The sequence below is a fragment of the Furipterus horrens genome, unplaced genomic scaffold (assembly GCF_987537825.1).
Source record: "Furipterus horrens unplaced genomic scaffold, mFurHor1.1.pri manual_scaffold_2, whole genome shotgun sequence".
NCBI lineage: Eukaryota > Metazoa > Chordata > Mammalia > Chiroptera > Furipteridae > Furipterus > Furipterus horrens.
This window is the reverse complement of record NW_028327172.1, coordinates 43,104,527-43,129,651: the sequence shown is the minus strand read 5'-3', so window position 1 is coordinate 43,129,651 and position 25,125 is coordinate 43,104,527. Positions and strand designations below refer to the sequence as shown.

General features: G+C 34.8%; 3 protein-coding genes across 4 annotated transcripts; all 3 read right to left on the bottom strand.

The window, feature by feature from the left end:
- Positions 1-971: 971 nt before the first annotated feature.
- On the bottom strand, positions 972-1,919 carry LOC150018346 (olfactory receptor 51G2-like). The gene has a single exon (XM_090267293.1). It carries the CDS (start codon positions 1,917-1,919, stop codon positions 972-974), a length of 948 nt encoding a protein of 315 aa, XP_090123419.1.
- Positions 1,920-8,517: 6,598 nt separating this feature from the next.
- On the bottom strand, positions 8,518-14,646 carry LOC150018345 (olfactory receptor 51G2-like). 2 transcript variants are annotated; one of them, XM_090267727.1, is made up of 2 exons: positions 14,624-14,646; positions 8,518-9,472 (listed from the first exon to the last, which is right to left on the bottom strand). In XM_090267727.1, exons 1-2 carry the CDS (start codon positions 14,644-14,646, stop codon positions 8,518-8,520), a joined length of 978 nt encoding a protein of 325 aa, XP_090123853.1. The 2 variants fall into 2 exon arrangements, with proteins under 2 accessions (XP_090123853.1, XP_090123854.1); XM_090267728.1 differs by lacking the exon at positions 14,624-14,646 and having other exon boundaries at positions 8,518-9,489.
- An 8,302-nt stretch (positions 14,647-22,948) lies between these two features.
- Positions 22,949-23,902, bottom strand: LOC150018344 (olfactory receptor 51A4-like). The gene has a single exon (XM_090267292.1). It carries the CDS (start codon positions 23,900-23,902, stop codon positions 22,949-22,951), a length of 954 nt encoding a protein of 317 aa, XP_090123418.1.
- Positions 23,903-25,125: the final 1,223 nt, after the last annotated feature.

Here is a 25,125-nt window from a genome sequence, read left to right as displayed (position 1 = left end):
CTGCCTCTTTCTCTGGTTTCTCATGGCCCTCCATATAAGGGGGGAACTTGTGAACCAACATCAAGAAAGGCTTTATTGACCATGCTTAAATGTTTCATCTTCCCAGTCTCCACTTAAACTTTGTTGCTTCAAAGAAGTATCTCTCAAAATTCCATTGATTAAATTAACTCACCCTCCTTGGTGTCCTTCTTCTAAACTGCATTGTCAGCCATTTAAGCACCTATGACTTACTGGAGAATTATATGTTCAAAGCCTATTTCCCCTAATTATTTAAACTATTCACACTAAAGAACCAACATTCTATTTTGTTTTCTGTATACTTTAAATAGGAGGTGGCCCAGCAGAGATAAATACGTGTAACTTAAACAAATGACTCTGTAGGGAATATACCAAATACTGGTAATATATTTTCTTTGGAGAAGATTGAGTTGTATGTGGCATCTACCATTCAAGAACTACAGTATCTCAGTGTAGTTTTTGAGGGCTCAGAATATCTCATTTATCTGTTAGGAAGTGAGGAGCAGGGCTTTAACTTCATTCAAAGAGCTAGATATAGTTAATATGCAAATCAGAAGAAAAATATATTTTGATTCCACATATTTGCCAAACATTCAGAAAGTACAATGAAAGGAGGTCTTTCTGAGCTTAATTTTGTGGTAGTCTAGGTTTTCAGTTAAAAGAGAACTTAAAGGTCATTAAATCCTATTCTTCCAATCTGTTTTACATGTAAATGATTCTCTCTTCAAAGACTGTTTCTCTCATAAGAACCCGAGGTTTTACAGATCAACACTGACATTTGCAGAATAAGAAACATGGTTTTTCCCTTTGGAAAGGGACTGTTTGATAGCAGGGGAAGCACCAAAATGTTTTTGAATAATGAATTGATCAGATGAAATATACAATTTACCTCTTCTCTAGAATGTCTTCAGTCATATGGCTGACTATCACAACCAATATTTTGTCACTGGGGCTCAGAACTTTTTGGGATGGAGCATCTTCAGAATGTGTACTCGAATCTCTTTGGTTTTTACACTGTAGACAATTGGGTTGAGCATTGGAGGTACAAGAAAGTGCAGATAGGAGAGAAGCATATATACCTGAGCTGGTAGTTTCTTTTTCCCAAAGCGATGGATTACAGACAGGCTGACTAGTGGGGTATAAAAGAGTAAAACAGCACAGATGTGGGAAATGCATGTGTTGAAAGCTTTGAGCCGCTCAGCATTGGAAGCAATGCTCAATACTGTCTTTAAGATCAGCACATAAGAAAGGAGAATGAGTACAGCATCTGTCCCCAAAGTGGAAAGCATGACAAACAGCCCAAAGCCACTGTTCACAAGAGTGTTGGAACTGGCCAGCCTTAGAACATCAGGGTGAACACAATAAGAATGAGACAGAGCATTCATAGGCTGAAATTGTAGTCTCCCAAGGAGTACAGGCAGGGGCAGATGAAGGGCAACACTACGGATCACAACGGCCAGCCCAATGGCCCCAATGCGCTTGGTTGTGAGAATGGTGGCATAGCGTAGGGGCTCTCGGATAGCCACACAGCGGTCAAAAGCCATGGCCAATAACACAGCTGACTCAATGACTGAAAAAGTGTGAATAAAGAAGAGTTGCATAAAACAGCTTGCAGCTCCCACCTTCCTCTGGCCCAGGAGGAAGACTGCTGCCATTGAAGGCAGTGTAGAAACTGAGAGGCCCAAGTCAGCCATTGAAAGCATGGAAAGAAAGAGGTACATGGGTGTATGAAGTCTGGGCACAGACTTGACAATGTACATTATGATAATATTGCCCAGCAAAGAGAGGCCATAGATAAGGCAAATAAGAATAGCTGTCCAGCAGTGAGCAGTCTCTAGTCCTGGGAGATCCATCAGTATGAAGCAGAAGCTGCTGGCATTATTGTTGCTAGGAATTGCCATAACTCTGAGAAGGACTTGCCTGGAAAAAATATTGAAAAAGCAAAAGTTATCTTTCACAGCACTTTACTATCATCTCATCCCATTGGGGCCCAATAGCCCTTGCTTCCAGAGTGATATTGCTCTTCTTGTCTCATAGTACTGAATATCAATCCGTTAGGTATTGGCAGTAGGGAGAAGTGCTGCCTATCTTCTTGTGGTTTGCCCTAGTTTTCAGAAGCATATTTGGGTCATTCAGAGAGAGAAATTCCTTCCTTATTTGAAGATGTTTTAAGGTTTGAAAAATGCAAACTGAAACTGTGTTGAGAGCACAGAGTTTGTGTACATAGGCAAGATCAGCTTTAGTACCAGAATATAAAACTCTAAAGAAGCTTAGGAGTTAGGAAATAAATTATAAGAATGTTAATACTGACTCTGAACTCCTGATATTAATATATATAGTGTTTGTTCATTTGGAAAGAGATTCAGAGATTAAAATGATATCACAACTAGAAGTCTCCAGGAGGGGTTTTTGCTTGATGTGAAAGTTTACTGGATTTGAATATCTTCTCAATCTTTGTTACAGGGTGCTCTCTAAAAATGTTTGAATATCTGGTTACATACATGTGAGTTCAAAAAGATGAAGACTAGGTAATATTTGTAGTTGGAAACACAATATATTTTTTATGGCATCACCCACTTACTAGCTCATACTAGGCACTCAGTGTAAGATAATGAAACAATATAGAGCTTCTGCCTTTGAAGCTCTAGTAATCCACTGATCAATATAGACGTATCTATAAACTAGTTCATGAAGGCGTTGACCATAGGACAGATAAGAGGTTTCACTGTGGATCCACACCCTAATTTCTATGACTTACCTTTTTAAAAAATGATCTTGGGTACCTTCAAGAACAATTATTAAAGAAATGGATAAAATGTGAACTCTGAGTACACAGAGTTCAAAGGACACTTTGGTCACATATCTTAAGTCCAACTGAATGATAATTTTCTCTCTCAACATCTTAGAAACATTTTCTTAACAATAAAGACCTCAAAATTCATGGGGAGTCATTTATGTGGCAGTTGTGACCAGTATAACAGTCTTCATTATATTCTAATTCTTTTTTGCAAGCTAATTATAATGATGCTCTATAAAGTTGTGAATACCTATAATCCCCACTCCACATGGTAACCCTTCATCAAAGAAAAACGCACAGAAGAAATTCTATGAAGGGTGAGCAATGGTGTCACTATTAAAAAAACATGATAATTGAACAGCAAACCAAGATTGGCAGTAATTATAGGGAAAATCATGGGGGAATAATAATAATAATAATAATGGCAAAAATCTCACTTATAATAAAAGCAAAAAGTAGAGGCAGCCTATTGGATTTGAGAAAAGTTCTGGAATAGAAAGAGGAGAACTGGGCTTTTGTGTCGGTATACCTGTGGGGATGGGTGAGTACTAGGAGTCATCTGTGTTGTTCTAATAAAAAATATAACTGAAAATACAATGATGTAGCAAAACATATTTTCTACAACAGTACAGATTTCAAATTTTAATGCATTTAAATATCAAATACAGTATTCTTAAGTACTGTATTTCTTTTTAGGTAATATTATTGCCTTAAATAAATAAAATGTGTTAATTATACAATAAAAAATATCTCTCAATTTTGATAACAGAGGGAAAAATAGGCAATAAATAAACTTTATATCCTTCAACCTGCCTCTGAAAAGTTTTACTTATAGGCTGTTAATCACAGTGTGTTTTCAAAAGGAAGAAAAGCATTATCCCACAAAATGTAATATGTGGAAATTCTTATGTGTAGAAAGCTTATCATTATTAATAAAATAAAATATCTGAGATTTAGAAATCATATTTCTGGGTAAATATTTAAAAAGCTAATATGAATGAAATAGCATATTCCCCCCTGAAGCATGACAAGAGTAGAAAAGAAGATAGTTTTATATTCAAAAGATATGCCTAAGGTGATATGTGGCAAGCTGGTGATCCATTTACAAATTGGAATTATCAGGAGGGCTACTTGGAAATGTCCATTTTGATCCCACTTCCTAAGAATGTCAGAAAAGAGAATCTACTACTCTCAGACCCTTAAGCTGAGACATAGGTATAGATTCAGTCAATGTGCCCAAGTCTGACCAAGGATACGTCTTGAGCTGCATAGGGACCCAGACACATCACAAATAAAAGCTGCTGTCTTCCCAAGGAGAATAGATCCTCACAAATTATGAGGGTGGTTGGGAATAATCAGAGACACTAGCAACGTGGGGAATTACCTGAGATGGGAAAGCAAGGAAGGTAAAGCAGTAGTGAGCACTGCATTTTGTGAATAGTATAACTAATACTTATAGCATAATTCAATGACTATTATGGGTCAGCCAAACTGTTGGACTTTTCAGAGAGGTAATGGCATATAGAAAGCCAAATTCTGATAATATGTTTATCCAAAGTATAGCATTTTACCAGAGGTAGCTGTAGTGATAAATAATGAGAAGATAAAGAGGTATTTCTAGGAGGCCCAGTTATGGTCCTATGTGTTTAAGAACTGAGTAGATATAACCAAGCAGACTTAGAAGCATGTATTTCCCTGCCTATTTCTCCTCATGCTGTCCACTGATGAGTGAGAGCTGATGTGGGAATTACCCTTCCCTCATGAAACTTTGACATGCTATTTCCTGATGCAAAGTGAGCAACACAAATCCTATCTTCTTATTAGTTTTGCCAGAAAAAATCATAGACAAAATTTTTACATTTTTCGAAGTCATTTTGTCCAAATTTTGCTAAATTGACTCTGCAACATCTCTAAAAAAAATGTGAAACTCCATGTCTTAGAAGTCTTTTAAAACTTTCTGAGAAACATTATGTAATATGTGTCATACATAAATGTAGTTTGACAGAGCAAGAATTGAGTGATTGTTGGGTGAGAAAAGAGGGTCCAGGGATCATTTCCCAGAACTATAGATCATATCATATGAAGAGATCAGAAGTGCTGTGTATATCTAACAAATGCCCTTTTTGACTCAGAGATCTTTGTACTGAATTTGAAACCATATCTATGACTTCTCTCAATTCCATCCCCAGAACACATGCAATATGATTTGAGCTAATCTAGCCTGAGGTTTTTTTTCTCACTCACCAGACCCCGAGACAGAGACACAAGTTCTGTATATTGTGAAGCAGCTGGGGCCTTTTGAGGCTCCTTTACGTGAGCATAGTGCTGAGTGAGCAGGTTTATAAAACACTGGTTCTGCTTCTCCCTGGAGGCTCACATTCAGTCCTTGCGGTATAGGCTTTCAGAGAAACATCAAAGAGGCATGTGCCATATAGAGCTCTCTATTGCTAATTCTTGTGGGTCTTTGACAGCTCTACAGTTGATATAAGATATAAGCTTAGAACGTGCAGCCAGTTCTGCTTCAGGCTTCCTTTCTTCTCTTCCAGGCTTATGACCATTTTAGCTCCTTAGATATAGAAGTCATATATCACAGACCATGGCTATTGTGGTCCCAAGATCATCTTAAATCTTATTTGTATTTTTAGGACATACAATCTTTTCTATCCTCCAACACCCTTCCTCTAAATGCAGCTTTTTTTCTTAAATTATAAATATCTTCGGGGGTGGGTAAGAGAAAAATATCTAGAGCACTACTTCCATGAGTGATATATTAATAGATTTCCTCCAGAATAAATTCATTTTGCACTAATTGGTCTTTAGTACAATAACATACAGCTTACTTTTAACAGCTATTGTCTCTTTTCCTCCTCCCTCTCTCCTCAAAGTGAGTTCTTCATATTCACTGATAGAATGATTTTAAGTGGTAGAGGTGATTTAAAAGGATTCACCAGGAACACATAACATGGGCCTGGATTTGTTTTTCAGCTGAGGAAGAGTGATTTAGGGTACAACTTTTGGTTGCAATAGGAGTTGGGCAAGAATGGCCTGGGAAATTGAGATGGGAGCCACATTGGGAAAGAGGTAGAGGAGCCATCTCAGGCGCACACAACCAACCTTTAGTTCAGTGTTTCAATTGAAACACTCACACAGTTCAAAGTAAAGTTATACACTGTGAAAGAACAGTAGGAAAAAATATACATCAGTAAAGGCAAGAAAAGTCACAGACAGGCATCTGAAAATTTCTTCTCTGAAAGGCTCTCTCTAGCTCCAAACCTCAGAGACATAGGAGAGATATCTGTGCAGGGAAGCTTGCTTGAGTTTCAAGGTCCAGAGTTCTTAACTGGAGCTGGTCACATATTTCTGTATCTTCAAAATATCAACATAGTGTCTTCACTCCTTTCTTTCTGCCTTCTGACAAGGACCTTGTGACTGCATGAGGCCCACTCAGGAAATTCAGGGTAATCTTCCCATGTTAAAATCTCCTTAACTTAATCACATTGACAAAATTCCTATTGCCGTGTGAGGTAATATATTCACAAATTAAGATGTGGAGATATTTGTTGGGCCAATATTTAGCCTTTCACAGGAAGCAATAAAGATATAAGAAGAGTGAGAAAAATAAATTGGTTGAAAGAGCAGAATATAGGTCAGAAGGAATTTTATGTAGCTATATGGGGATTAAAATCAAGAAATGAAATGGAAGTCTCACATATATAAGGATAGTGGGTGTAATAAAATTATTCCAACAGCTCTCAGGCAGAGACTAGGACTATGTAGGTGCAAAGAATATGCAGAGTTCTAGGTGTATTGTCAATCCTATTAATGGTAATGTAATGTATAGTGTAGAACAAAAGGCAGGACAATCTGAAGAACTGAATCTCTGAGTCACCTTTTTATCACCTGGACATCAGAGGCATGTTTACAACAGTGAAAATGAATATAGTCAGGCTACATATAAGAATATGGGTAAATATTCAAAAACTACCCTGTAACATTAAGTGTTTTCTTTTAAGATTTTATTTATTTGTTTTTATAAAGAGGGGAAGGAAGAAAGGGAGGGAGAGAAACATTGATTAGTTGCCTCTCCAATGTGCCCCAGCCAGGGACCAAACCCCACAACCTAGGGAAGTGCCCTGACTGAAAATTGATCCAGTGACCCTTTGCTCTGTGGAACAATGCCCAACCAACTGAGCCACAGTGGTGAGGGCAAAATATCCTTAATTTTTGAAAGAAAGCACTATAAACATTTCTATATAACATATATATGTTTATTATTATATATGCTGATGCTATGCTTCTTATATACACATACACACATACATTAAATATAATAAAACAAAGAAAATAAACAAGCTCAGATTCATGTGGTTACTTTTGGGGACTGAGGTTAAAGTCTATGATTCAGTGAGATACAAATAAATCTTTACCTTTATTATATATAATTTGTGCTTACACTTTCACTAAATCATGACAAAATATTATAATTAAATAGAACTAAGTGAAAACATAGATGCATGTTTGTTTATTATTTTCTTCACCTTTTAAATGCTTGAAACATTTTCTAATAATAATATACCAACAGAAGAGAATGGGTGGAGAGCAAAGTTGAACATCTGAGATGATCTTAAAATAAATTTATTCAAAGAGAAAAATAGTTTTGTCTTCTTTGAATAAAGGAAGTTACAATCCTTTTTTGATTGGAATGGAGCATTTAATGGCATATCTAAAAATAGATTTTTCATGCATGTGAAAGTGAAGAGAGTGTGTGATGTGAAGTGTAAAGGACTGGGAGAAAGCCATAAATATGTGAAACTGCAGCTTTGAACTGTGGGAAAATGCCACCAAAAGTAGAAAATATGAAGTTATTTAAATTGACTTCAAAGTTAATTTAGAGTTAAAAAGTACAAAAAACAAGAAAATATTGATGGAGCTTTTTTTTGGAGTATTATGGTCCATAGTGAATATAAAAGACCATGATATAGCAATGTTATCATAGACCTAGATAAGGTGAAAGTTTTAAAGACCAGGATTAGAGATCTCAAGGCTTAAGTTCAGAGGCAGTGAAGTCAGGGTGTGAACGTGCTTGAAAGACAGACTATTATGCTAGAGATTTAGAGTCTGGCAATAAAAATGTTGGTGCAAATTTAGGTAGAGATTGTTGACACTGTAATTTTCATGGCTTTATATTTCTTTTTAATATTAGTTATTATTTGTTTGTTTTTTTCTATTGTCTCTTACTTGGACAGCAATATCATCAAGAAAACAAACCACTGTGAAGGCAAAAACTTAGTTTAATTCAGTTATGTCCAGCTCCTCAAAAAGTAAAAAATAAAGTAGGTATTTACTCAATAACTATCACTCTATCAAGGATAATACATATACAGATGATAAAAAATGGTACTTTACTCATTCTTTGCAAGATGAACTATAAGACTACAAACTTCTCTGACTAAATAACATGAACCATTGTACTAAGAAATAACGAGGAGACTTCATTATTTCAAATTTTTAATTTACTGAATAATTTTTATTATTCAATGTTTTCATTCAGATCATAGAATAGAAATAGTTATCCAACCTTATGTCCAACTTTATTCAGAAGAGTCAGTGGTCAAACAGAGTCTCTGAGGGCATTTGGAATATTAATTAGCAAGCTCTTCATTTCATGAAGCATTTTTTTTCTCTGTTAGGATAGTGCTCATTCATGTTATAAATGGTACTTGGGATGTTCCTGATCCTCTTTTGATGAAGAGTTTCAGAATTTTATCTCGTATCTGTGTGGTTTTTATCACATACACAATGGGATTCATGACAGGAGGAATGAGAAAATGCATGTTGGCCATGGTCACATAAATATGCGAGGGAAGTTTTGGGCCAAAGCGGTGCAGTGTAGACAGGCAGATCATAGGTGTGAAGAAGAGGATCACAGCACAGATGTGGGAAATACAGGTGTTGAGAGCCTTGAGTCTGCTACCATGGGATGCAATGCTTAGTACAGTTTTCAGTATCAGAATATATGAAAAAAAGATAAGGAGAAAATCAAGCCCCATAGTGGATAGCAGCACAAATAATCCAAAAATGCTATTGATCCTGGTGTTGGAGCAGGAGAGCTTTAAGATATCAGGATGCAGGCAGTAGGAATGAGAAAGTACATTGGAATGACAGAAGCACAGCCTCTTCAAGAGGATAGGCAGGGGTACCTGTATAGTTAAGGTTCGCCCTACAATGGCCAGACCTATATTGGCAATTACACTATTGGTAAGGATGGAGGAATAGTGCAATGGACGTGATATGGCCACAAAACGGTCAAAAGCCATTGCCAGTATGACAGCTGACTCAAAATCCTGGAACGTGTGGATAAAAAACATTTGCATGAAACAAGCTGAGAAGGTGATCTCCCGAGCATCCAGCCAGAAGATCCTCAGCATCGTGGGGAAGGTGAAGAAGGATAGACCTAGGTCAGAGGCAGCTAGCATGGCCAAGAAGAGGTACATGGGCACGTGGAGAGTCTGTTCTCGCCAGATAACTGCAATGATGGTTATGTTGCCCACCAAAATGATGAAGAACATGACAGAGAAGGGTATGGAGATCCAGATGTGTACAGCCTCCAGACCAGGTATGCCTGTCACCAGGAAGGTGGAGATTGTGGAGTTCGTACTATTGACATAATGCATGATGCCAGGGTAGCATGCCTTTCCTAAAATAAATTTATTGCTCAAAAACAAGTATTAAAACATGACAATATTTTTATACTTTGAGTGCATATACCTTGGAATAAATAACTGTTAACCTTTTGAAAACTTTAATTTGATACTGATCCTATTTGTGTAATACTCATATATAAAACAAAAGTCTAAAATAGAAAATACTTTGATCAAATTCTCCATAAATGTTAGCTAATTGAAAGGAAAAAGTCTTCTGCCTACCTCTATGTGTTTAACTACTTTCTATTCCTAATATAAGTTATATTATGTAGTATTTGTCCTTCTGCATCTGCTTTTTTTTACCTAGCTTAATAATCTCCAGTTTTTTGTCCACATTGTTAAAAGTGGCAGGATTTAATTCTTTTTAAATGAATAAAATTCCATAATATGCCTATGACATATTTTCTTCATCCATTCATCTATCAATGGGCATTTAGCTTGTGATTTGCCTGTCATACAATTGATGCAACAGTATTTTAAATTAAATACAAAAATCTTCAGTAATATAATGTAGATTCACACCTTGCCTTATCATTGCAATAACACACTCTTCTATAAAATTTCTCTGCCTTGGTCAACCCCAATACACATCAGACTAATGATAACTAGTGTGCTTTGATCTGCTTTTTATGCAAAAAATAAATATAGAAATTGGAAATAATAATTTAGAAAACTTTATATACATTTGACATAATTCTGTTTCTTTTCTTTAAAATAAAATTCAGACTTTGTGTTTTGGATGCTTTTTTATTATTTTCTACCATTTCATTTCTACTTATGTTTTATAATGAAACTAAAGATGTATTACATACACACTCTTCACATCTATATGAAGTCATCCCCACTAACAATAACCTTTTGCATCAACTAATCACCATGATTTCTCACCATCTTCATTTACTAACATCATTCTTTGTTTGTTTTTTAGTGGGCCTTATGAAATATGCCCTTCAAAATCTTCATTGCCTTCATGGAACATACAGACTCTAACTGCAATAGCCTAAGTATTTTCCAGGTGCTTTAATTAAAGTTTTATTTGAGTCCAATTCTTGATAAAGGCAGAGTACTAAAAAAAAAAAAAAAAAAAAAACAATAAAAATATAAATGATCTTTCTAAAAAGTCTCACCTTTCTTGTCCTTCTGTTAAAGATGAGAAACATAGGACCCTGCCCACTGCTTTTGGCTTTCATTTGGAATACAATTTAATTTGCCAAAATCTCAACCTGGATCATTTGGGTGAGACTTTCAGAAGTGATCAAAATGATTAATATCCTACATGATATCTAATACAAAGAAATAAAATTAAAATTAGTCCCAGCAACTTTATAACAATACTTTTAAATTTAGAATTATGCTGGGACAGGTAAGATGGAAGAATGTACAGAAGATTTATCTCATTGTATAAGAGCACATTCTGCCTATTCTAATCTGCTGCCAGATTTCTTTGCAACACCTTTGCTCATCCATGGGTTCTTTGGCATTTTCAGAATATCTTAGGGATGAGCTAAATCTCGTGTTCAATGTTCTCATGGGCATGGATAGTTCTCCACTTACTCAGTTCAAGACTACATTAAGCCCACTTATTTTATGAGGCCACTGCCATTGTCCAAATATCTCAGGATAAATAAAAATAAAAAATTAAGGCTACTTTCACAGAAAGAAACATTTTCCAGACCTAGTTATTCCTTGTATTACAGGCTACAGTTTCTCTACTCACTAATTTATGCCAGGTCTCTGGAATTTGTTCTATTTTAAACTCAACTTACTTAGATCTTGTTTTCACTCTCACCTGGCATCTCAAGGCAGCACAGTTATTCAAGTTCTGAAACAGCAGCTTTCTCATCCATGTCCAAGATCAAAAATGTCTGTGACTTGATTTGAGTTGCTTTATTATTCATGCAGCTTTCCCCTGAAAATAGGAGTCTCCTGGGACTCCATCTCTGCTTGATCTGAGAGTTCTCATTAATTATTTTTACTTCCTAGGAATACTCCAAAAATGGACTAAGTTCTGGGGATTTTTTGCATCAGATGAATTCAAAATAAAACCAATAGCACAGTTTCAACAATTTGTTGGCATGAATTCAGTTCTGTTCAAAATCAATTTAAAATTTATTTACATACATGTTGGTATCATTCATATTCTTGTAATATAATTTGTGTAGTCTAAAGTTCTATTTTATCAAATACTCCTCATTAAATTTTAATATAATTTCAGTGTATGTATGTTTCAGACATGAAACACTACTCACTGTATGTAGAAATTACCTTAATATTCAGAAATGATAAACTGTATTTGTTTTTCTGCCATCACCTTTCATTTTCCAAACACATAACTACCTACCTTACATAAACACAGAAGTATATGGCAGTGGCACATTTCCCCTTCCTTCAGGACCTTCCTACCACCATTCTATTCTCTGTTTTGAGTCTGACTATTTTGTATACCTCATATAAGTGGAGTCATTGAGTGCTTATTCTTCTATGATTGGACTATTTCATTTAATGCAATGTTCTCCAGGTTCATCCATATTGCTGCAAATGGCAAAATTTGCTTCTTTTTATTTATTTATTTATTTATTTATATTTTATTTTTTGGTTTTTCAATTACAGTTGTCCCATTTTTCCCCCGTTGCACCCCCCCACCCAGCCCACCCCTTCTCCCGCAATCATATCCCTCCCCGTTGTCCATGTCCATGAGTCATTTATACTCATTCCTTGACTAGACCCTTCCCTTACTTATCCCCCTTCTCTCCCTCCCCCATCCCCCCTATTGACTACTATTCTACTCTTTGTCCTATTTAGTTCGCTTGTTTGTGCTGTTCTTTAATTTCCTGTATTAGGTGATATCATATGGCATTTTGCTTTCTTTGCCTGACTTATTTCACTAAGCATAATTCTGTCTAGTTCCATCCATGTTGTCGCAAATGGCAGGAGTTCCTTCTTTCTTTCTGCTACATTTGCTTCTTTTTAAAAACTGAATACTATTTCATTGTTTGTACATACAACATATTTTTTATCTATCTGCCAATGGACATTTAAGTTGTTCCAGTGTCTTGGCAAGTGTAAATAATGCTGCAATAAACATGAGGGCAGACAGCTCTTTAAATCTCTTCAATTCAAAACATGAGAGGGTGACTATATCTTGAAGACAGATACACACACACACACACACACACACACACATAATCTCCAGAAGTGGTAATTGCTGGATCATATGGTAGTTTTAGTTTTTTGGTTTTGTTTTTTAGAAACCTCCATAATTATTCCCCTAGTAATTAGACCATTTGCATTCCCTCCAACAGTGCACAATGCTACAAATTTCTCCACATGCTTTCCAACACTTGTTATCTTTGTTAATAACCATCTTAACAGGTATGAAGTGATATCTCATGGTGGTGTTAATTTGCATTTCCCCAATGATTAGTGAGCACCTTCACATATACTTATTGGCCACTTCTATGTCTTCTTTGGAAAAGCATCTATCTAAGTGTGTCTTTATCCATCAGGCTGCTGTAACAGATTACCACAGAAGGATTTATAAAAAACAGAAATTTATCACCTTAGGCAGTTGCAAAACCAAAACACTTGACTCTAATGATTTTAAACATACACCATCCTTCACTCTACCCCTCTGAGAGAAATATTTTTGTACTGCAGGAAATCGAGCTTTCCAAGAAAACACTAAATAACTCAAATGAAGAAAATTATTAGGCCTGGGAAGATCTGAGGTTCATTTTTCTCTCTCCCGTGACTGGTAGTTTGCACAGGAAATGCAAGTTGATATTTTTTCAGGATAGTACAGAGTTAGAGGGGAACATATTACTGTAGCAAGGTAATATTTATAAATAACCATGTATTGCTTCTCAGGTACCTATAATCCTATCTTTAAGTTAAGATAACTTAAAGGTTTTGACTTTTGTCTCCCAAAATTGAATCTTAAAAATAAATAAAATATTGACTTTCAATTACACATCAATTTTAAAACCAATTTTAAGACTTAGACAGGATATCTTCATCTGAATCTTTGAGATTTCCTAGAAGATCATTAAAAAATCACAATGATTTGTTTTTCATCTCTTAAAAAGAAAGGCACTGAAAATATTTTATTTGTTATGTTATCATTAATGAATTTAAGGGAAAAATAGTCAAATTAAAAGACATGCTCTGCTTTCCTTAGGTTAAATTGGTACAGTTTTGTTCATATAAAAATATTACAAGTTATATTCTTCATATATGGTAATTCTCAGGTATTTGTTAATGTTCTTATTCTTCCTATTATATTTCTATTTGTCAGAATCTTGCAGGTGCTTTGCCTGATTGAAGGAAACAATAGTATGATGTTATTACTAATAATTTCAGTTGTTCAAAAAAATTTATTTGGCCATGGCCTCGTTTATTTAATTTGAAAGTAGTATCTTTTATATCAATGGTTATCAATTGAGGGTTTAATTAAAATACAATTACTTACTACATACAAAGATGTACTGGCTTTTAACTTGATAGTTATGACATGTTTTTGGTATATTCTTGCTATATGCTTAAGAAATTCATTGTATCTTATGTCTCAGGGTTATATTGTTATGGCTCAAGATTTCTTTCTCTATAAATATAGAATTCACCTATTTTCATAAGTTAGATGTAATATTTACTGTCTTTGATAAGATGCATAATCATTATGCTTATAGATATTTTACCTACACATCTTTTTAAAAAAACTGATGCTTTTATATTTGTTTTGTGTACCATAGAAACTGCAAACTTTCCTTGACAATTGTATTGTTCTTGTTATATGAACTCTCATCTAATACCTCCCTTTTGAAAAATGCCAATAACAAAATAGCCATAGCCATTTTAAGTATTTTGTCAATTAGAAATAATTTTTGTTGTTATTATCTTAGTCTGACACTACCTGAGAGAGCTTGCAATCAGCTACAGGACAGATGCTTTGTCTTTAACAAAAAAAGACTACTTATAAAAAAGGCTACCCAAAAACCCCGTGAGTAAGGATTGTATCAGGTATTTACTCTTGGGTACAGGATTCTAATGGCATCACTTAAACAATTGTGAGATCATACCAGTGGCCTGAATAATGATTTTTTAGAACTCTATCAGAGCAGATAAGGTCATGAGATCCTTAGTCCAACATCCAGCAGAACAAAAATTAATTACATAGAATTAAATAATTGAAAATAATTAAACCAATGAGGAATGATTTGTGTAGCTTTATCTTCAAGTAGTGTTGATGCTGTTTAAGTGTTTGTATTCTGGATATATAGTGAAATATTTTTCTCTCTTTTCTTAAGCTATCTATAAACCACACTATTTTAGGAGATTTGGTTTTTGCAAGCCAAAATAAAACATTTGCAAACAATATCTTATTATCCAAACCTGATTCTTCCAGATTTTAGAAAATCTTATTAAGCATTTTTATTTTCATGACAATAGAGTTATTTACAAAGATTCAATGAGAATTTATCCTTTTTTACCATGAAATAATTAAAAGCATTGATTAAGGAATCAATCTCTTGCCTAAAATTTTATATTTGAGTTGATTGTCTTTTAATCAGAAATGAAGAGAAGTTTTTAAGTAACTAAGAATAAATTATATAGCTGCTGCTTACCACACTATAGTGGGTACACTGGCCTTGTTTTGGGCTTGCCTGTGAATTAAGGAAAGTCAGTGTCTTACAGGAGTAATGCAAGAAAAAAAGAAAAAGAATTTTTTAAAGTATATGTACACTGTCAGTGAAAGCTGGCTACAAGTGTTTGTCTTGGCTTTATAACATCAGTACAGCACATAAAAAGAGGTTTTAAAAGTCCTAATCTGAGATTATTTATGACAACTTCCAGCAAAATAGATTTAAAAGATGTGTATGATAAATTAATATTCTTGCTGCAACAATGAAAATAAGCAGGCCCCATGTAATGCAACCAATCTTATTGTATAACGAAGAGTAAATTTTAAATTGCTTTTTATTAAAAAAAGAAAGAGTATAAAATATTTTTGTGTGTTTCATTAGATAATTATGCATTGCCAATGGCACACCTGTCCAGATTATTATACCTAGTTCTCTTTATATCCTTTTTACTTTACAACTCCTTATAATTTGTAATTTAATGAAATGCAAAATTACCCTGCATAGTGTAACAAGTTTAGCTTGTTACCTAGCAAACTGGGACTCATTCATGTGACACCTTGGTGTATGACCCCAAAATGAGTTGAGAAAAGCAGATCTTTATTTATAATATTCCAACCTTGGGGGAGCTGGGAGCACTTCAGCTAGAAGCCCTGTTCTCCCAAGACATCCAGCACTTCTCTTGCTCCCCGAAAGGCTATAAACCAAAACCAAGCCTGATAGTTCCCCATCCATTATCTGTCAGCTCTCTCCTTCAGGATCTGGGGTATGTTGTCATCAGCCTCCATATAACAGTCCAGGAAAGCATGTGTCTTGTTATACTGGATCATGGTGAAGTCAAAGAAAGGCACAAGTCCTGAGAGAGTGTGCTCTCTATATGTCCTAAGTTCCAAGGGTCCAGATAGAGTCCGGGTCTGAAAGGCAGAGTCCTTGGTAGCTGTGGAATCAGCTAGAGCTGCCATGATCAAAGCAGCAGCATTCTTGCTTTCTAACTAGCCCAGGTCACATGGCCAAACTCTGACTACAAACTGTATGATCAATTAATATTGACAAGGTGGCAAAAGTATACAATGGGGCAAAGACAGTCTCTTCAATAAATGGTGTTAGGAAAACTGGTCTGGTAGGTGGAAAAACATGAAACTAGATCACCAAATTACATCTTACACAAAAATAAATGCAAAATGGATGAAAGAGTTAAATGTGTCACAAAACCATGAAAATCCTAGATGAAAGCATAAGCAGTAAAATCTCAGAAATTTCACATAGCAATATTTTTGCCAATATAACTCCCAGGGCAAGGAAAATAAAGGAGAAAATAAACAAATGAGACTCCATCAAATTAAAAAGCTTCTGCTTAGCTACAGAAACCTACTCATAGGTATTTAACTAACTAAAATAAAATCATGCCTACAGATACACCTGTTACCTGAATGTTTGTTCTGCATTCATAATTGCTATAAACTGAAAACAACACAAATATACTTCAAATGGTGAATGGAAACAGTCATGGTTTCATGGTTGTAGCTACATACTATAATGGTATTTGATAGCAAAAATCAATACATTTCCTACACATGTGACAACATGGATAAATCTCAACAGCTAAGTGAAGGAATCAAAGCAAAATAGCTATGTACAAACTGTGGAATTTTATTTTTATGACATTCTGGAAAAGCTAAAACTATAGAGACAGAAATTTTGAAAAAATGGTTTCCAGGGCCTAGTGTTGGTGGGAAAAGGATTCCTCAATGTAGCACATGAGATATTTTGGGAGTGATTAATGTGTACATTTAGATCTTAGTGATGCTTATTTACATGAAGGTATATATATTTGTTAAAACTCAGAACTGTGTCTTAAAAATGGTATAATTCACTATATTTGTTATACCCCCTCACCCCACACAACAAAAACACAGATACAGAAAGTAAACTGATGATTGCCAGATGGGAGGGGATGGGGACCTGGTTGATAAAGCTGAAAGGATTAACATGTGTGTTCTGTTTTCATAGGGCAAAGGCCTATGATCTCATTACCTGAATGATTGTACAAACTGTGTAGGCCTCACTTAATCCTGTCTGCATCACTGCCTCCTGAGACTCAACGGTTTGGCTGAACTAAGTGGCTGGGTTGGTCAAGCATGGGGTTGTCTGTGGGCTTCACTTTAAAACTGGTTTCTTTTTTCTATCGTAATGGCTTGGACAGAAAGGGCCCAGAGTTTTGAGAGAGGGGAAACATAAAATATTCCCCTCAGCCCAAACTAAGTATAGTGGGCAAAAGGGTTTTGGACCGGTGTAACATGCCTTGCACACCTTCCTCCAAAGAAGCCTTTTTTCCCCACTAATGTTGAAAAATTAAATCCCTACCTTTTGTCATCTAGTGGTTATGGATTGAATGATGTCTTTTTACCCTGTTGCCAAATCTGTTGCCCTCAGAATACAACAAGGATGCCAGCCTATTAAACCAAACATGCCGTTGTCTTGGGATAGCCACTGACCTGGAGTCTGCAAGATTCTTCCCCATGTGGAAAGGCCATCCTCCCTGCTATACCTCCACTTTTACTGGGTATTTCTGGACCCAAGGATAGGTAGGATAATGACTATGTCCAGCTTGAAGCAGCTAGAGGAGCACAAGACCTTTGCCCATTGTCCTTTATAAGATTATAAAGGGTCTTAAGTCTGAGAGGGGGGAATTGTTATTTTTTATTGTTATAACGAATTAATTAATTAATTAATTAATTAAAAGAATGATATAGGAAAGGGTGAAGCCAAGGAACTCATATGCACGACCCATGGACATGAACTAAGGAGGGTGGGATTGCTGGGGAGAGGAGGGTACTGGGCAGAGGGGAGCAAAGGGGGAAAAATTGGAACTATTGTAACAACATAATCAATCAAATACACTTTAAAAAAAGAAAAGGAATAAACTATTGATACATGCTAAACAAAAGTAAAAAATACTTACAAAAAAACAAAAACAAAGAAAGAAAAAAATAAGTAACTATGAATGATGCCATCTAGTAGCCTTCAGAGTAGTCTCAGATACAAATATTTTATCAAAGTGAAGGCAGAATCAGAACAAGGATGTAAAGAGATATAATGTGTTGAGGCTACTGTGATGGGAGTACTGGTTTAGAAGTTTCTATTTAATGTGTACCCCAATCAAGTGCCTACATAGACTCATATTTTCTGAAAAATAGTTGGCTTACCTCTATTTCATAATACAAAGTTAAACCTGAGTAAAGACTTTCTCAGAAGTATTCATTTAAACGGTATGAAATGACTAGTTAAGCAATTTTTAAAATTTATTTTTATTGTTTTTATATTACAGTTGTTCCACTTTTCCCCCCATTGCTTCCCCCTACCCAGCCTGCCCCTTCTCCCACAGTCAATCCCCACCCTGTTGTCCATGTCCATGGGTTATTTGTACTAGTTCCTTTACTAAACCCTTCCCCTACTTACCTTCCTTCTCTCCCTCTCCCCCTCCCCCATGATAACTGTTACTCTCTTCCTTGTTTACATACCTCTGGTTCAATTTTATTCATTTGTTTGTGTTGCTCATTAGTTTCCTGTGTTAGGTAATATCATATGGTATTGGTCTTTCATTGCCTGGCTTATTTCACTAAGCGTAATTCTCTCTAGTTCCATTCATGTTGTTGCAAATGGCAGGAGTTCCTTCTTTCTTTCTGCTACATAGTATTCCATTGTGTAAATGTACCACAGCTTTTTCGTTCACTCATCTACTGATGGGTACTTAGGCTGTTTCCAGCACTTGGCTGTTGTAAATAGTGCTGCTATGAACATAGGGGTGCATAGGTTCTTTTGAATTAGTGTTTCAGGATTCTTCAGGTATAATCCTAGCACTGGAATCGCTGGATCAAATGGCAGCTCAATATTTAGGTTTTTTTTGAGGAAATTCCATACAGTTTTCAATAAAACATATAGCCACATTTTTTGACTGAGTGCAGTAATTTAAAACAGATTCTGCCACCAGACTGCCTGGAGTCCAAACTCCGTTGATCTTGAACACTTACACTGTCATTTTTTAACAAATGATTTATACTCACTGTGCTTTTGTTTTCTCTTTTATAAAATGGGTGTTTGTCAGCAATAATGTGTTAATACTTGTAAAGAATATAGGATATTTAGCAATGCTGAGCTTTGTCTGAGCACTATAATTCTGGAAAACAGCAAAGGTTAAGAAATCCCTAGTTTTATATATTCCAGGAAACTGTTTACTGCAAATAACCACCCTTCCCCATATTCAAAAGGGAAAAAAAAACAGACCCGAAATGCACTCACTTATGCTAAACCCCATTACCCCAAACCTGGACTTAATACAACTTCATCTAATTGCAGTTTTAGATTTCTCCAGGAATGTTTCAAATACACTTTTTTTAGACATTGATTCTAACTCTCATTAAACATTAACATATGAATTTGATTGGGTCTAGAAAACGTGGTTATTTTATTCTTTTCTTTGGATTGAGATAAAATTCATATACGTAAAAATAACCATTTAAAAGTGTACAATTCATTGACATTTAGTACATTTACAATGTTGTACAACCATCACTTCTATCTAGTTTCAAGATATATTTGTCACTGCAAAATAAAAATTATACCCATTAAACAGTTACTCAATATTCTCATTTATACCAGCCCTTGGCAACTAACAATAACTTTTATGTTTCTATGGATTTACCTGTTCTGAATATGTCATATAAATGAAATCACAAAACATGTGACCTTCTGTCTCTCTTTTTTTCACTTACCATAATGTTGCTGAGGATTGCCTGCACTGTAGCATTTATCAGTACTTCATTTTTATTGCTGAATAATATATTATATGTATGTACTACATTTTTTTAATCCATTTGCCCATTGAATGATAGTTCAACTCTAAGTTGTATGACAAATTTTCATAGAATGAACCACTTTCAATTTCCAATATCTCTAAACACTGAGACATACCTATAGACCTTTCTCAATTATCAGATGATTCTTTGCATAGAATAGGTAGAAATTTATATTAACAAGACAATTTTTTCCTTGTGTTGGCTAATTCTGGTTTAATTCTTGTTTTCCAGTTTTCCAAAAGATGATTGTTAACCACCTTTTCCCAACAATCTTTCAATTTGAATATACCAAGTTGTTCCTCCCCTAAAAAAGAAATAAACAAAAATGCATATATTCCATATTGGCTTCCACATATACAGTGGTGCCTTGAACAATAGGGGTTTGAACTGTATGGGTCCAATTATATGCAAACTTTTGCAATAAATGCATATAATATTATAAATATATCTTCTCTTCCTGATTATTTTTATTTATAACATTTTCTTTTCTCTAGCTTACTTTATTATAAGAATACAGTGTATAATACATATAAATTTAAAAGTGTGTTAATAAACTGCGTATATTCCCTGTAAGGCTTCTGGTCTACAGTGGCTATTAGTAATTAAGTTTTGGGGGAGTCAAAAGTTATATATGAATTTTCAACTGAGCAGCAAGTCAGTGCCTTTAACCTTAGAATTTTTTGAAGGTCAGCTCTACTTTCCAATCACATTGTGGTAAAGCTACACATTTTGGCAATTTTCTTCTTAGACCTCAGGTTTTATAGGCATGAAATATAAAGTAGAGTTAGGAGCATGATGTTTGAAGGAGTAAAGATGTGAGTTTAAGTCCTGGTTCTACAACTAGTAGCTTTCTTGGGCACTGTAGACTTCATTCATACATCGAATGATAATAAAAATAGTATATCTTTAAAAAACAAACATATGCTAGAATCAGGAATTTCATAGAGTGTCTAATGTAAGTGAACACAAAAAAATACAATTAAGTTAAATATTATAATTAATTAAATAAATGGGAGTCAAGGATACATGTATTTGTATATATATATATCTAAATCTTATATTCAGGTGGGAAAGTCAGATTTATCAGAATTTATAAAATGTGATGTATGTATTTATTTACTTATTTTGAATTTATTTATTTTTATTGCGCTTTTCCTTTACCATTTAGTTTCCTTATACCCCTTCCCCCCTGAAATCAACATACAAAATGTGATGTTTTTAAACAAAAGCCTCATCATTTTTTTATTGAGGAGATAGTGACAAATTACTCAGTATCTTTTAACAGTCTCATTTCTTTTAAAATAGAGCTAATAAAACACCTCCCTTGAATTAAGAAAGGCTAATTTTAGCAATATAATTAAAGTTTGGAGCTTTAGATAGACATTAAATAACTTAATTACTTTCTTTCTTCAAGAATAAGGTATTTTAAAGATTTCCCTTACTTGTTTTAGTTACATTTTAATGTGCAAAATCACACTGTCATAGGTACAAACCACTGTTATCTCTCAGTTGATATATTTATTAATTTATCCATTTATTCATCAATATGTATTTATTGTATATAGTCTTACAGATAATTCACAAGGTACTAAAGATGCAATGGCAAAGACAATAGACATTGTGCTTGATTGTCATTTAACAGTAGTTATATTAGCAGATACAAGAGTTACGATTGTCTCTAGCACTTAGCTATTGTAAACAGGGCTGCTATGAACAGCCTAAGTGCCCATCTGTAGATGAGTGGATCAAAAAACTGTGGTACATCTACACAATGGAATACTATATAGCAGAAAGAAAGAAGGAACTCCTGCCATTTGCGACAACATGGACGGAACTAGACAGAATTATGCTTAGTGAAATAAGCCAGGCAAAGAAAGCAAAATACCATATGATATCACCTAATACAGGAAACTAAAGAGCAACACAAACAAACGAACTAAATAGGCAAAGACTAGAATAGTAGTCAGTAGGGGGGAGGGGGGAGGGAGAGAAGGGGGATAAGTAAGGGAAGGGTCTAGTCAAGGAACATGTATGAATGACTCATGGACATGGACAACAGGGAGGGATATGATTGTGGGAGAAGGGATGGGCTGGGAGGGGGGAGCAATGGGGGAAAAATGGAACAACTGTAATTGAAAAACCAAAAAAAAAAAAAAATGTTATAATTAAAGAGTTACAACTGTCAAATACAACTATGTTAATGAATATTTATTCATTTATTGAAGAAGACAATTAGAATTTACTCTGGCACTGAGTAGAGTATATACCAGAGATTCAGAATAAAACAACACACTGCTTTCTCACAACAATTCTTAATTAATTGAGGAAGAATGACATGAAGATGTATGTAAAACATTGCTGTATGATAATAAAATTATCTATGGGATATATTAAGGGTTAATGGAAAGTGCCAATTGTACTAAATTGTTAGAAAAGTTCATAATGAAAAAAGTTTTACTTAAGATTGGTGATGAAATTTGAAACCAAGCAATTAATAACCCCTTAGATTACTGTGAAGGCTGGTGTATTTGTGTAAAAATATATTGAATCATCTTAGTTTGAGAAGTGGCACTCTGTAGCTGGAGTTGTGGTTGGAGAGAAGAGCAGGAATAAGAAAATTAAAAGCTTTCTAAAACATGTTAATAACTGGGCCTTTATTATATAATTAATTGTAAATCACTTAACTATTTAAACTTACATTTTTAAATAGAGAAGAGACATAAAAATCATTTCAGTATAATCCCTCATGCAATATGTGGGTGATGAACTGGATCAAGACAATAACCAAAATACTATTATCTTCTTGACAGACAAGAAGAAAATACCTTGACTCTCACAAAACCATACTATTAAATGATGGTATAGTTCCCTGAGGGAAGCTAACAGATATAAGGGGAAGAGAGATTTAGGCATCATTTTTGCTAAGGCCATACTTGACTATTTGAGCCAGTTTCTCCTGCCTTTAAATATCTTGTATATTGCAGACCTTATCTGTTCAGTTTTTAGGCTATAAATTAAGGGGTTAAGGACAGGGGTCAGGAAGAGGAAGAGGTTGGCCATGGTGACATGGAGAAGAGGAGATGTGAATGTACCAAACCTATGAATTAGAGCTAGCACAATGAGTGGCACATAAAATATACAGACAGTGAAAATGTGGGAAACACAAGTATTAAGTGCCTTGAACTGGCCATCTTCAGAGGCAATACCCAGCACTGTTCTCAAAATCAGGATGTAGGAAATGACAATGAAGATAAAGTCAACTCCAAAGGAGCAGAGGGCAAGGAACAACCCATAGATGATGTTGACTCTGACAGGGCCACAGGCCAGCTTCATAACATCAGGGTGATAGCAGTAACAATGAGATAAAGTAATATCTTTGCAGAAGGACAGTCGCTTGAGCAGGATTGGCAAGGGTGCCATTAACAACACACCCCTAACCAGGGCTGCAAGTCCCATCATAATAATCCAAAGAGGGGTTAAAATCACAGTGTAGTGTAGTGGGTTTTGAATAGCTACAAATCGATCAAAGGCCATGGCCAGTAGGATGGCTGACTCCATGGAGGAGAATGTATGAATGAAGAACATCTGTGTTAGGCAGGAGTGGAACTCAATCTCTCCGTGGTTTAGGAGGAAGACATTGAGTACTGTAGGTAGAGTTGATACAGACAGACCCACATCTGTGGCTGCCAGCATAGATAAGAAGATATACTGGGGCTCATGAAGACTAACGGTGTTTTTGATAAGAAAGAGGATGGTGCAGTTCCCTAAGAGGGCAATTACATACATGACACACAGTGGGATAGAGATCCATATTTGTACAGCCTCCAGGCCAGGAATGCCTATTAGAAGAAGAGTGGGTGGCTGGAACCAACTATTGTTTATAAACCCCATAAAGATGTTTTTAGAGATCCAGCTCAGGTCAGCTTCTAAATGTTCCTATTGAAAGAAGAACAGATTTTAAAACAAGAGGTCATAATGCATGTGACTCCTCTGGACAGTACTACTTCTAGGCATCTTTACATCAAGGATTGATCCCAAGAATGTTTTCAAACCTATCCGAATAACCACCTGAAATTAAGGCAATAGGTAACTGCTTTGCAAATCTTAGAGCTACTAGAGTTCTTTTGGCTTATAACACTAATAATTGATCAAGTGACAATGAAAATTAAGAATATAATTTTGTTTTTTGCCAATGTTTAGAAAAACTTTATTCTCTGAACTTTTTCTATTTCTTTATTTATGTTTGCATCTACTTTTATTTTTAGTTACCTTAGCTGAACCCCTAAAAGAAGTTTCTGCACTTAACCCACATCAACATCATGCCCATAAATATCCATGCATCTGGAAACCTGGGCAATTTTCCTGCTCTTTATGCATAGAATTAAAGCACAGGATATTACAATAACCCACATGAACCCCAAGGCACTACAATATTTGTATGATACCATTTATTTTTATAATTAATTTCTAGGTTGTTTAGTGTATTCCTTTGAAATAATATATTGATTTTTCAAAATATGAAAAAGTGATAAAATCAACAGAGTAGATATTGTCATTACTTAGCTGATATTAGAATAGTATCAAACAATAACAAATAATTTCTTAAATACAATTCAAAATATCTCTATTCAATACATAAATATATATTAAGGAATGATAAATACCAATTTTCAGTAAATATGTTAAAATAGCATAATTGAAGGAAAGGGTATTATTAGCACTTGAGCCTTTATCTTATAAAAAATGGTAGAGGTACTATATATGATTAATTAAATATAGTTAGATATAAATATTTTCTTTCAAATTGCAAGCAGTAAAAAAATAGTGATGTAATTACATTTGGACATGAGAAAGTATGGGAAGAAGAGAATATAACTAACCTTATCTGGATAAACATGAAATCAAAACAATATCTTTGTAAAATCATGGTATTTAAAAATATTGCCAAAAATAAGAACACCAGAAGAAAAATTTTAAGTGAATCAAAGATTTCTTCTCAAGTAAACAGCTATAAATGAGGAAGATTAGAATAAAAGATTAAAATGTTTTGCCCTTAGACAAAGCTAGAAGTATTATGCAGTTTTAAAACTATGAAAATGTAAAACAAATTATCT